Here is a 13,059-nt window from a genome sequence, read left to right on the forward strand (position 1 = left end):
CTGTATTTTAAGGAGACTTGAAATTGAGAGATTGTTTCAAGCTCCTACTGTGCACCTTGCCGAAACTCACACTCCCATTCCAAGATGTAGCAGGAAAGGGAGACACCCAAAAAAAGCGTATGCATCCATGCTTGAGGGCTTCATTTACAAGCAGCTGCATTTTTTCATGTCAGAAGATAAGCTTCAGATCCTAAAGCAACTCAAAGTTACTCGGGAAAAAATCAACAATCACATTTAGGACAATCCCAGCTCCTCACCCCTTACTCCTTGACCATACACAAATCCACCTGAGGCGGCGAGTCTACTTACGGAGTCTATTAACTGGAGTGTTTCAGCAAATTCTAAGAGATTCTTAACATTGTCCAGGATGTTGCTCTGGTGAACAATCATGCACCGGGCAGGGGATGCACTTTCCTCAGGTAAGCAACCGTGATCCACCGGTGGAGATGGAGTACAGTGGTGATGCTCCCCCAAACAGGAAACAGGTGCACTGTCACCACTGGTCCTGGTACTGTCAGCAATTGTGGTGCTGTGCCAGCCAGGGTAGTTTGATGTGTGGTTCTGTGTCTAAAGGAAGAAGAAGGCAAAAACAAAAAAGAAGAAAAGGGAGGGGGGAAAGGCAGAAGGAACTTAGCAATGAAATTGCACAAGGTGTCAGATACCACTGGAGGAAAGATAAAAGTAGTTGCATCATCATCTAAAAGCTTATGCCTATGAAACAATTGTCAAGATGTTTCCTTTCATCAGTGCAAGATCTTGTTTTAAGTAATACTGGCATTGTATTTGTTATCCCAAAGTTACCTCACAATTTACTTCCAGGATTATAGGCATATGTCATTACTAGCATATAATCAATCCATATTTTGTTACGCCAAGTGCTCAAAAAGTGTCTGAAAGTCCTTTTAAGTCCTTTTCTGTAAGAAGCAAGAAACGGCAGGATTTCCCTACTGAGAGCTCAGCACTGTAGGAGGCTAAAAGTTTTTAGAGTTAGAGTTGCTTTTGTCTGCTTATCTCCTTTTCTTCTGCTATCCCTGTCTAATGCTACAGCTTACACCAATGCAATGAAGAGGCTGTCAAATCAACGTGGTTAGGAAAGCAGAAGAACAAATTAACAGAAGTTTCTTTCCAGTGTGATCATGCAACAGAAGAAATTGCAAAACATCAACTAAAGTTAAAAAGTGGCCAAACTAACGTATCATGCATGCAGTTCTTTTACTAATCATTTAAATATTACCCAAAAAAAAAAAGAAAAAAAAGAATCTGCTGGCTATCACCTATCTTCAAAACTGATTTTGGGATTCTTGGCTTTGGCGACGGTGTTAAGTAGTTACACAAGGGCCTTCACGCATTAACATCCAATGGCATATACAACCAAGTATGAGAATTCAGTAATAGCCAGCACTTGCTCCACACATGCAGTTATTAAGAATCTAACATTATTCAGAGGAGTCAAACAAATTCTCAAACATGCACCAAGTCTGAAGCTTACGAAGTATATATAACACAGCTGAAGGAAAGAATACAACAGAGAAGAAAAATCTAATGCACAGGCACTACATTTTCATCACATGAACCATTGCACACTTCAAGAAACATAGATCCCGTTATTGATTAAAGGCCTGTAGGATTTTCAATTTTTGTACAGTCATCATGTTTCCAATATTACATCATGTTACGGAGCCCAGTCCTGCTCCCACTTTGCAAAGTAAGATACCTGCAAAATTTTTGGATTTTTTTTTCAATAAAAGAATTTACGAAGCAGATACAGGTTACATATGTGCTATGTTTCATCCTTTTAAAACGGAAATATAGAGCCTTGATTAGTACTGAAGGCAGAGGGGGAGTAAAAAGTTAAAAAGACAAGCACTGGGGTAAGGCTGCTATCCCTCCATCCAAGCACACAGTGACAATCTTACTGGTAATGCCTGCTGCCCTTTCAGTTCATTCTCAGTCGACATTAGTAGCAACTCTAATTCCTTTATTCGCTTTTCTTTCTCAGGGTCTTCATCATTATAGTGTCTCTGAAATTAAGAGTTAAGGGAAAAGAAAAGATAAAGGTCTGATAGGATGCAGCAACTAAAATGCTCATGGTTTGCCGACCTGTGGTTATAACAGCCAAATTAGATTCCAAGACGAAACAAATGTCAATTGTGTTTTCCACCACCAAAGTCTCTGCTGAATTTCAGTATAGCCATTTGAAATGGAGAAAGTGAAGGCCATCACACCAGATGTCAACTACTGCATTTAAAATCCACTTCAGAAGGAGCAATTATTAGCCATGTTAGAACTCCCCGACCTTCCCCATTTTCTCTTTTCACCACACTTAATACATTAAAATGCTTCCTTAATGTACGATGTCTGCATTTTACTTTATCAAACATGTAAGAAATTGACTCTTGAAATAAGGTTCAAATTATCTACCTGGATAGCTGCAGCAGCTGGCTGAGGTACATTGACAATATTTACATGCAGTGCTACTGGATACGGGATCTGACCAGGAACCTAGGTCAAAAAGCAAAAATTTATTATTTCCATCATATTATCTGCTTGCATTGCCAGTTTGTGTTAAACATACTTTGGTGTTAGATACTTTATATTTGTAGTCTGTGGAGATGAAATACCAAAAAAATAAAAAAAGGTTTACAAGAAAAGTAATCACATTTTTAGGAATATGACAGCAAGCATTAGAGAGGAAGAAAAAAAATTCATATATGAAATATTTACCCTTCCTGAACAAGAAAAGATGAATAATTTATAGACACATTTGTAAGGATTTTCTAAATTGAAGTGAAAAAGCAAAGGATGCAATTTATTATCATCTAAAACTCTACAATGCAACTGTCTGAAGCAGGAGCCTGTTTCATTATTAATCATTAATAGAAAAGAAATCTGATTAAAAACAATACTTGTTCACTTGGTTCTGACAGGCAACCCACAAACAGAATACTACTAAAGAGAATGTGGGAGATTTTGACACGGAACACAGAATTAACCAGATTCAACTGATATTCAAGAAATTTAATATTCCCAACTCTAAGAAATATGTTAACTGCTCCCAGGGCATTAAACCTGCTTTACCCAGCTCCACCACCTGAATGCCACCAGTTTGAAATGTACTTATTTTCACCACTGAACAAAGTCAAAGAAATCCTCATCTGACATCAAACACATCCAAGTCCACCAAGACAAAGAAAATCCTTCAAGCTGAAGCCAGGCATGGCTAAGCTGCACCCATCTGTCCAAGGAGGCAGAACAAGCACCCCCTCCCCACAGCCATGTGCAGGCACTCACGTTCTGAGGCTCAGGGATGTGGTAGTACGGGTAGTCACTGCCCAGCGGGGGCTGGCTGGCCACCGGCAGCTGGGCGGGTGGCGATGGGTTGTGAGCAAAGGCCATCAGGTGGTTGTTCTTCTGAAAGCCAGCAGCTGCTGAGGAGTGGCAGGCTTTGGAGGACTCCTGCAGGTAGCCCTCCTGCTCGACCTTCCGGCGCATGGTGGAGTTCCAGTGGTTCTTGATAGCATTATCAGTTCTGCAACAGAAATACAGGCGCTCGAGGAGTTTCAAATACGAGCAGTTCCAATTCAGACAGGTCAATGGACAGGGAACTGCTGTTGGCATTTCTGTTTAAACCCTGAGCTCTTCTCTGACCTTCCTCCTACTACAGCAGGAGGAAGTAGTAGTTGGGAGTAACATCTGTAGTAACCAGTACAGATGTTACTCCCAACTTCTCAGGAAAGATGCTCAGTATAAAGGTTAGGGAAAAAGAAAAACAGGCTACAGTTGTTTACATACTTTTTAAAGCAATCTCTCATGACTTACATCCTCAAATTGTAAGAAATTACTAATTTCATCTTCACCTCATTCCCATGAAGTGAGGAGACAACAAAGGCTAACTTCCCTTTGAGGCTATCCTAAAGGAATGCCAACATCATCTTCTTATCTCTTAATATTTCAGTGGAGTCTTATTGTGTCTCATTGCTGGAAAGAAAGACTGTGGAGAACAGCTGTGAACAGACTAACTTCCAAGCAATTTTCCAGCTGGTCACCTAGACAGCAACAACAACATGCTGCACATACAAACTCAGTAAACAAAACTGTTGGGATTTTTCTTAGATGCAGAAAAACTGAGATGCAAATCCTCACATATGAGTCAGGAAAAGCAAACTTACCAACTTTGTGAGATTTTTAAGAGTACACTTTAAAACAGCTCTGCTATTTGAAAAACATCACCACTACATGTTATCATTCAAAGTACTATCTGTGATGTGTGGAAGCCATGAACATACTTCCAATGGCTAATTCCTTTCTTGTTATCTTCCAGAAGGTGAAAGCAGCCCAGGGAATGATTGCTTAAAGGGCTATCATGATCTTCGGCCTTATATTTAGGTCTTGAAGATGTTTTATCAAATATCAGGAAGAAAAGTAGGAAGGGAAACCTCTCCCTTGCTTACATTATTTGCTTGCCCACATTTTGAGTCACTTTTAATCAAGCAAGTAAGACACTGAATCTTTTAGCTCATATACAAGCTGTACAAAAGCTTTCAGTGAGACAAGTATTTCCAGGACCAGAGTTTGAAGAAAAAGTTTTTCCTATTTTACATATGGTTTTTTAACAGGTCAAAATCATCTGGATGATTCAAGAGTAATTACAAAAGTTGAAGAAGCCTTCTCTTAAATAATTTTGAATAAACAGACTGGATTTCATGTTGAAGGCATATCCTTAGCTGAATGTAAATTATGTTCCATTTGCAGGGCCTGATCCTTCCCTATTAAATTGATTTAAATTTTGACAGTCATCACAGGCACAAATAAGACTGCACAGACATTTAGGAAACTCTTATGGTCTTGCTGCACTAACTGGCTTTTTTACCTGTGGCAAACATTAAAAGCCTGAAAAAATAGCACACTGCTGTGTGTACTGACCAAACAGTGAAGTTCCCCACTGAGAAAAAAGCACATTGGTGTCACTGGCTTCCCAGGTTTTGATTCCAAATTTTTTCCATTTATACAGTGCAGCCTGAGGCGACCAAAACAGACTGCTCAGACCTGCAGCTTTTTCCTTTTTTAAGAGCTAAAAGCATATGTCATTACCGTCCAGGCAGCAACTTTGCAATCTCTGCCCATCTGTTTCCCAGCCTCTTGTGTGCCTGGTAAATAATTCTATCTTCCTCTTCTGTCCAGGAGGTTTTCTTCACTTCTGGATTCAAATGGTTGTGCCACCTCTCCCTGCACTGCTTTCCAATCCTTCCCTTCAAATGCTTAGCAATGACAGACCAGCGCTTTGGACCGTATTTCTGCACGAGCTCTATTACCTTCAAAGAAGGACATAAAAACTGCCTGTATTTAATGATGCATGATGAATCAATGAAATTTTTTTCTGTGGTGAAGCAGTATTTTTGACAATATTTCTCAAAACTGCCAAAGTAAAACTAATAGCAATTAAGGTTCCCCACTTCCCATTCATATTTTTACCCAAAAGGAAAAATCTGGTAATAGTTAAGGCATTTCTAGACTGCAACTCCACATTACAGTGCTGTAAAACATCAGTAATTTATTTGCATAGCAAACTTAGAAAGCACTACACAAATACAATCTGCCCCTGGCCATAATAATGTTGAGACCACCAAAGTTTCCAGGAGTTTTGCCCCAACACTTGAAATCTGCTTGTAAGGCATTAATCAGACAGAAAGAAAAACTGATTACCTACCCTTTGATCCTCCTCTTTAGTCCAGGGACCTTTGATAAGTTCTGGGTTTAGTACCTTCTGCCATCGGTGCTGGCACTGAACATCTGTCCGATTCTAGAGAAACGTGAAATACACAAAGTGGATAATTCTTTAGAAAAGATGTAGAGTGAGAATGCTCTTATTTACATACACTTGTTTTGAGGTATTTCACTACCAACTAAGACTACTAAACATCACAGAGTGATACCGTAAGTCTGAGAAGAAGGTGGTCAACTATCAATTTGCTCACAGAATAGATAAGGTTTCCATCACGTCTGCATTGAGGACTCCCTCACCAAAACTACACAAATTTTATCTTCCCCATCAGCACAATAGCTGGCATGCTTTCACATGCAGTATTTCAGCAACAGCCAAACACCAAGAAATTTTCTTCAAAATAATACTTACAATTCAACAAAGTTATTTTTTTTTAGCTGTGCTGAGACATTTTGTTTCATTGTCACACTGACCATCTACTGTGCAAGTCCCCACCATCCCCCATTTTTGCTTGTTTTTTTTCCAACCCTTTCTGAGAAGTGAAAGGAAAAATAAATGCAGAGTTTTCCACAGTAATCTAACTGCATTTCTAAGGTCTCCATTTGTGGAAGTTTTATATCTCCCCTGAAAATGTAACTATAAAGCAACCACTCCCCTTCCCCTTTATTAAGGAAACCCTTTGATAAAGAGTTGCTACTAAGCCTGGAAACAGAAACCAATATCCACTTACAGGAAGGAAATTGGCAATGACTTTCCAGTCTTCTGTGCCATTCTGCTCCACAAGCTTCTTCAGCTTCTCATCCTGAATCATAAACCCCCCCCCAGAGATAATTAATATTGCAATCTCTTATTATCCAAATGAAATATTTTTTTAATTAATTCTTGTAGCTTCTTATGCATCTACTTCTGCTTTCTGAGTGTAAGGGAGGGTGATCTGTAGACTTTGCATGCTTTTAATTCCTAGAGCATAAGATTTTTCTACTCCTTTGGAGTTTGGTAGGTTCTTTACTGTGTTGCAGGAGAAATACTGACTTCTGTGCAATTCTTTGACTCACAATATACATTCCCATTTCACTCATCAAAGCACTGCAACTGTTATTCTTGGACTGGATTTACAGTAGGAAATGGGTGTTTAGATACCAAGCATTAGAAGAACCTTGAAATTCAGTAACACTCAGGCACTCAGCTACCTGGGCACCTCTGAAAATCACAGCCTTAAGCTTCATATGTCTTGCAAGTAATGGGAGTTCCAGTAACTTGCTCACGGCCTATCCACCTACAATAAATGCACAATAAAGCCAACAGCTCCTTTTTGCTCCTGTTCTCTGTGAGGGAGTTTTGCATTCCTGCAAATAGCAAAAAATTTGGCCCAGTCTTTTTAATGATAAGGCCAGAAATACAGACCCTAAAGACAAAAGAAACCAATCTTATGTACTGGGAAAGATCAAGATAGGGTAAAACAAACCAGAAATGCCCCAGGAGATAAGAGGAGAAGAGTAGCCCTCTCCTTCCCCAGTTAGCACCTCTCAGTGTGCTCCCAGTTCATGCAACAGGACAATGGCCTTTGGACCTCATGGCCATCCTTTCCTTCCTGGCCACATCACAACCACGTCCACCTTTGTAAGGGCAGACAATGACTCAAAATAAATAAATAAAAAGCTTGCAAGGGGTGACCTGCCACTGTTTTTACATCAATACACATTGTTAGAGAAGAGAAAGTCAAAACATAACTCAAGAACTGTATTAATGTATTCCACAACAAACTCAAACCAGTTAAATGGCCAAAGGAGATCCATCTGGCAGAGGAGTTTGATACCACAATTTCCCCAGAAAGTCAGCACAAGGGTGTCACAACTAATTCTGACCTTGAAAAGCAAAATACATCCTGAATGCTCAGTTTTGGTACTGCTGGATTTCTCTCCTCCAGCTTTTACTTTACTTCCACTTGGAATCATAACAGTGCAATTAAAGTGCAAAATTCCAGTGGTACAGAAGGACTGCAGCAGCTTTTGCCACAGTGGTTTGCTGCTGCGAGACACTGAACACGCACGGGTTCTCACATAGCAACAGTTTCCAAACAGAAGGAGGAAAGTAGCAACAATGAAGTACAGGTGATTTGGCATCTGCTTCCCCAGAAGGGATTACACAGAGGATCCACATACTTAAACACAGAGCATGGTGGAAATTAAAAAGTTGTGTTTATATGTTTTATTTAAAAGGTAAGTACTATGCTCAAAGTTAAATAAAACATGAAATGTAGCTAGTGGGTCAAAAAAGTTATCCTCAGACGTGGGACTGTCACTGAAGTAAGCTTGCAGATTAGCAAATATGGTGAAGAACATGAAGCAACTTGGAGAAGAATGTGATCCATGCTCTCTCTTATCTTTTTACATGCAGGAGAGGAATGAACTTGGATTTACCTCTTCCCGGGTCCACCTGGTTTTTCCTAAGTGGCGTTTTCCTGTCTTAGGAAGCAGACCATCATAGTCGTGATCATACACCTCAACATCTTCTTCATCATCATCACTACTATATATACTGCAAAAGGAAACACAGCGAGACAGAGTGGAGCATGAGGACTTGAGCTACTTAATTACAAAACACAACCCCCCCCCCCCACTACAATCCTTACAAAGGTTACACAGATAAAAGTTTTAAAACTTGCACAACAAGATTTTGCTCTGCATTCTGTTGTTCTAGTATTCTGAACTGGTTCTGCTGTTTTTGGTATCCACAGATACAGGCAAAGGGCTGGCAACCTTCGTATTACTGTGCATGTTTAGACCTGCTCCTAATGTTAGATCAGTGGTGAATTACACATTTGGCAAACTTTCAACCAATGAAGGTTTCAAATTAAAATACAATGTTTGGGACAATAAAGACAACTAGAGGCTGTGTCCAGTACATGAGTACGTGTTTAAGATCTTTAACTCATGCCATACACATTCTGAAAAACATTAATGTTTTTGTATGTTTAATACAGCAGATTGTTATACTGCTCCAAAATAAAACCGACTGTGTAGCAAAACAAAAAGCTAAACAATAACTTTGTTCGAGAAAATGTTTATGGGCCCTATATGAGAAGGCACAAGTTTTTACAATAAGTAAAGACAGTAAGTGGCAGCATTAACATGCAATAAGCTCTAATATAAAATATGCCCTCCATTTATGGGTTTGGACAGATAAGGACTGAGGACAACTTTGTTTAATCCTGCAACCAACAAATGAATGACTGAGCCCTTCTATAGTCTCCATTTCTATAACTTTATTACCTCTAGTCTATTTCTAAATCCCTCATACTGTTTTTGAAATGCTCTGTTCACCTAATTCATGACTAAGGGATTTCCCCAGAGGCTATCTATGGGTAAAAAAGACTCCATGACTCTTCTCACAAAGAGTACCTTCTCTACCTAGCTAACTAAATCTAAAAGAGAGTGTTTTGCAACAAGACATGCCTTTCTGGCGGACAGTATTTCACTTCTAACTTTTAAGTTATGTGCAGCAGTTCTGATACTTCAGCTAAGAGCTGCTAGCCATGAGTGTTAGAAAGGAGTCAGTGTCATTAAGATTAAAAACTGTGATACATCTGATGGTACGGCATGCTGTGGTATGTTAAAAGTATGACTAAGACATTAAAATAAAGATATTTTGTAATAAAATTAACATGCGCTGTTTATGCTGTTAACCAGTTTTCAGGAGATTACTTTCAATTAATTTGCAGTGAAGCACGGTTACTGTTTGTCAAGATGCGAACACCTCCGAAAGGCAAGCTGCTGAACATACATTCTTTAAAAGTACTGGGCTAATCACACCCTACATCTTCCACCCTGTTTTCTGGTCTATGTATTGAAAGAACATGCTTACATGCTACATGTAAAAAGTTTTCCACAGCCTGCTGTGGTGTGTGTGGCCATCCTGCAGCCCCTGCCGGGTGCCCCTGACTCACCCAGCGCATCGCTGCCACCCGCAACTCGCGCCCACCGCGCAGCAGTCCGGCAGCCCCGCCATTCACTCTCTATTCCCCAGACCCCATAACCACTGGGAGCAAGCCCCGATGGAAGCTCCCACTCCGCACGCACCCCTCGCTGGCAGCTGGAGCCTCCCGTGCTTGAGCAAAAGCTCCCACGCTCCAGCTGCCACAAGCGCGGCTCCGTCCCCAGCCGCCGCTCAAAGCAGATTCACTTTTCTCAGTGACACACAGAGACAGCTGCGCCGCTGCCCATATGCCAAAGGAAGTTTTGTGGCACAGTTTCCAAGTATCATTTTGAAAATGAGTTTTCCGTAGACGGCAACCAGCAGGTACGCATCCATCGGCGGCGCTTCCTGCGCCGCAGGGAAACGCCGCTCTGCAGCAGCAGCACAGCATCAGCGGCCAACACGTTTAAGGACTTCAGTGCGGGGCCAGTTCTGTAACAGGGTTATTTAAATGACTGGGGCCTCGCTGGCACCGCAGAACCGAGCAAACTTCACTGTACTACCGGCGTTCTCCAGCAGGAGAAAAGTGCCCGGGGATTCCGGGACGCTCGGTAGTTTCTTCAGTCAACCTGGCCCTCAGCAATGCTCTAAAACTTTATTTTGCACCTCCGACCGCAGCCCTGAAGCGTCCCCCCAGGCGGCTCGGCACGGCACGGCACGGCGCCCCGCCCGGCCGGGACAGCGGGAGTCCCGCGGCCGCCCATCAGCGCTGCGCTGCTCGCCAAGGCAACCGGCTTGTGCAACGATACACGGGGAGAAAGGCAAAAAAAAAAAAAAAAGAAAGGTAAAAAAAAAAAAAAAAAAAAAAGAAAAAAAAAAGGAGCTGTAGAGGAAATGACTTGCTGCTGTTACCGTGATTGAAGGAATTCGGGCACCAGCCCCGCGGGGCAGAGCCCGAGCCCGCTCCCGCCGGCGCCGCGCCCGCTGGATGAGGCGGACGCCGCACCGAGCGGCCCCGGCCTCCCAGCCCCGAGCGGCGGCCGTGTCCCTGCGGGAGGCGCCCGCGAGGCAGCGGTAGCTGTCCCTCTCTTTCGGGAGACACGGGCCGGGTGATTCACTGCCAGTTCTAGCGACAGCCCCGCTCTGACACTCGAAAGTACAGCCCGGCGCTCGCCCAGTGGCTCTCACCGCCTCCTCCCGCACCGCAAGCCCCTCTTCCTCAGAAAGAGCCCACCAAGCGCCCTGTCCCACCGGACGCAGCTGGCTCCCGGGAAGCGACAGGCAGCGCTGCGACCTTCTCCACTGTCACAGCCAGCCAAAGGGGAGGGGAGGAGGGGAGGATGCCGGGCTGCAAAGAGAAAAAAGCCTCCACGTGTCCGACCCGCCGTCCCCGGCTAATTAGACAACAACCCCGCTCTGTGCGCCCGCGCGGCAGCGGGGCCACGGACGCGGCCACGCGGCGCTGCCGCCCCGTCCGGTCCGGTCCGCCGCCTCCGGGGCACCGCAGCCCCCGGCCCCCGGCGCGGCGTGGCAGGGATCGCCCTGGCCCGGGTGCGCGGCAGGCGGGCGGGCGCTGTGACAGCTCCGGCCGAGCGCTCCGTCGGACCAGCAGCTCCCGCCCGCGCTGCCGCGCTCCGGCGTGTGCCGAGTGGCGTGTGCCGGGAAAAAGCTAAGCCCCTCAGGCCAGAGTCACGCTTCCAAGGGCGAAAGGGCCGCACGAATAAAGGAAACAAAAAGTCGAAGGAGCGAACCGAGTCCCCGCACCCGCCGCCCACCTGTCGCCTCACCCGGCCGGGAATGAATGAATGGGACGGGACGCGCTACCTGCAGCCGCCGAGCCCGCCAGACATTGTCCCGCCTTGCGGCTGCGGGGCGCGCAGCTCTCTCGGGCTCGGCGCCGGCTCCCGCAGGCGGCGAGCACCGGCTCCCCGCCGGCGTGCAGCGCGGGGCCCGAGCGCCCCGGCACCGGCGGCTCCGCGGCGCGTCCCGCTGGGCTGCAGCTCCCCCGGCGCCTCCGGAGGAGGGGAGCGCCCCGGTACCAGGGGCGGAGTACACCAGGTGCGCGGAGGACGGGGGGCTGCCCGCCCGTCCGCCGGGCGAGCCGGGTGCCTGCTGTCGCTTTCCCCCTCTCCCGTCCCGCGCCCCGTCTGACAGGCGCGGAGCGCAGCCGGCCGTCCCCTGCCCGCAGACAGCGGGTTACCTGTGCCGGGGTCTCCGGGACATCCTCGCACCGGCCGCTGGGGGAGGAGGACGGGGGAGACCGAGCCCGCGCCCGCCGCCGCGCCCTGCTGCCGGGCTGCGCCTGGGCGCTCCGCCGCCGCGCACGGGAGTGCCGAGGAGCCGCGGGAGGAGGAGGAGGAAACAGGTTGAGATTAAAGAGTAAACTCTGTAAACAGAGATGCCATCAAACAAAGGGCCCTTGGACACTCCCCCTCCCGCCAAATCTGGCGCCCCTGCAGTGCGCAGGCGCCTGGCGGGCCCGTGCCGCGGCGGCGGGGCGCGGGGCGGGCGGACCGGGGCCGCGCGCCCCACGGGGCCCTCGCGCCCCGCCCATCCCGCGCGGCAGCGGCGGGAGCCGCCCGCGCCAGCGCCGCCGCCGCTCCCGCCCCGCGGGCCCTCGAGGGCGCGTCCGCAGCCCCCCCGTGCCCGCGCTCTGCGGCTGTCGCTGATGGAGCTGTCGGGACGGGGGGCAGCCCCTCTACCCCGGGCACGGCGGGTGGGGAAGGCGAGTCTCGCCGTGGGGCGAGAACTCTAGGACGAGACGCCGCGACCACCCCCGGCCCATGCAGGTGCCTCCCGCCGACGGGGGGAGGGTGGGCCTTGGCGGGTGCACCTGCTCCGCTCCCTGCGTGGCGTGCGGGCTGCAGCCCTCGGGGGCGAACAAGCCCTGCTGGCAATAGAAAGGGAACTCGGAGGGGCCCGGGGCTGCCCGGGGCTTGGCTGCGGTTGCCTGGCCGCGGGGGATTTCTGCTATAGTTCCCCTTGCTGCTGCCCGGCGTGGATGCTGCCTGCCGCCGCGGCGGCGGGAGAGGCGGCGGGTGTCCGATGAGCTCCAGAGAACACGTTTTTTGATACAGAAATGAGTCAGGACGTGAAAAACGGCAAAACATGCAAAGTTCCCAGGCTGCGCTGCTGCTTGAAAAATCATGGCTTTGCAGCGGTTTCGGCGCACTCGCCCTTTCCTCAAAGGCCCGCGGCTCATCAATGAGCTGCCGACGGGGCGGGCCGGGCCGGGGCGGGGCCCGGGGCCGCTCCCGAGCCCGCGGCGCCGCTGCCGGAGGGCCGCAGCGGGCTGCCGGCCGGGCCGGGCTGGGGCGGGCACTGGGCACAGCCCGCAGGCAGCCCCGCACCGCCCCGCCGCGGCGCTCCGCTGCCGGGGACTCCCGCGTAACGCGGGTCACCGGCTCGGCAGAGCGGGGATG

The 13,059-nt window shown here is 47.5% G+C and overlaps 1 protein-coding gene across 3 annotated transcripts in view; it reads right to left on the reverse strand.

Moving 5' to 3' along the window:
• The window catches only part of MYB (MYB proto-oncogene, transcription factor), a 28,231-nt gene extending 16,160 nt beyond the window's left edge, over nucleotides 1–12,071 (reverse strand). The window contains exons 1-9 of one of the 3 annotated variants that reach the window (XM_030945076.1): nucleotides 11,838–12,071; nucleotides 8,143–8,260; nucleotides 6,453–6,524; nucleotides 5,708–5,800; nucleotides 5,092–5,312; nucleotides 3,292–3,529; nucleotides 2,422–2,502; nucleotides 1,917–2,021; nucleotides 310–567 (exon numbers count right to left, since the gene is read on the reverse strand). In XM_030945076.1, coding sequence (XP_030800936.1) covers nucleotides 310–567; nucleotides 1,917–2,021; nucleotides 2,422–2,502; nucleotides 3,292–3,529; nucleotides 5,092–5,312; nucleotides 5,708–5,800; nucleotides 6,453–6,524; nucleotides 8,143–8,260; nucleotides 11,838–11,860 — 1,209 coding nt within the window. In that variant the 5' untranslated portion in view covers nucleotides 11,861–12,071. The remainder of the gene's footprint in view (nucleotides 1–309; nucleotides 568–1,916; nucleotides 2,022–2,421; nucleotides 2,503–3,291; nucleotides 3,530–5,091; nucleotides 5,313–5,707; nucleotides 5,801–6,452; nucleotides 6,525–8,142; nucleotides 8,261–11,837) is intronic. The other 2 variants (XM_030945077.1, XM_030945075.1) reach the window with 2 other exon arrangements.
• Nucleotides 12,072–13,059: the final 988 nt, after the last annotated feature.

This window comes from Camarhynchus parvulus, chromosome 3 (genome assembly GCF_901933205.1).
Source record: "Camarhynchus parvulus chromosome 3, STF_HiC, whole genome shotgun sequence".
NCBI classification, from domain to species: Eukaryota; Metazoa; Chordata; class Aves; order Passeriformes; family Thraupidae; genus Camarhynchus; species Camarhynchus parvulus.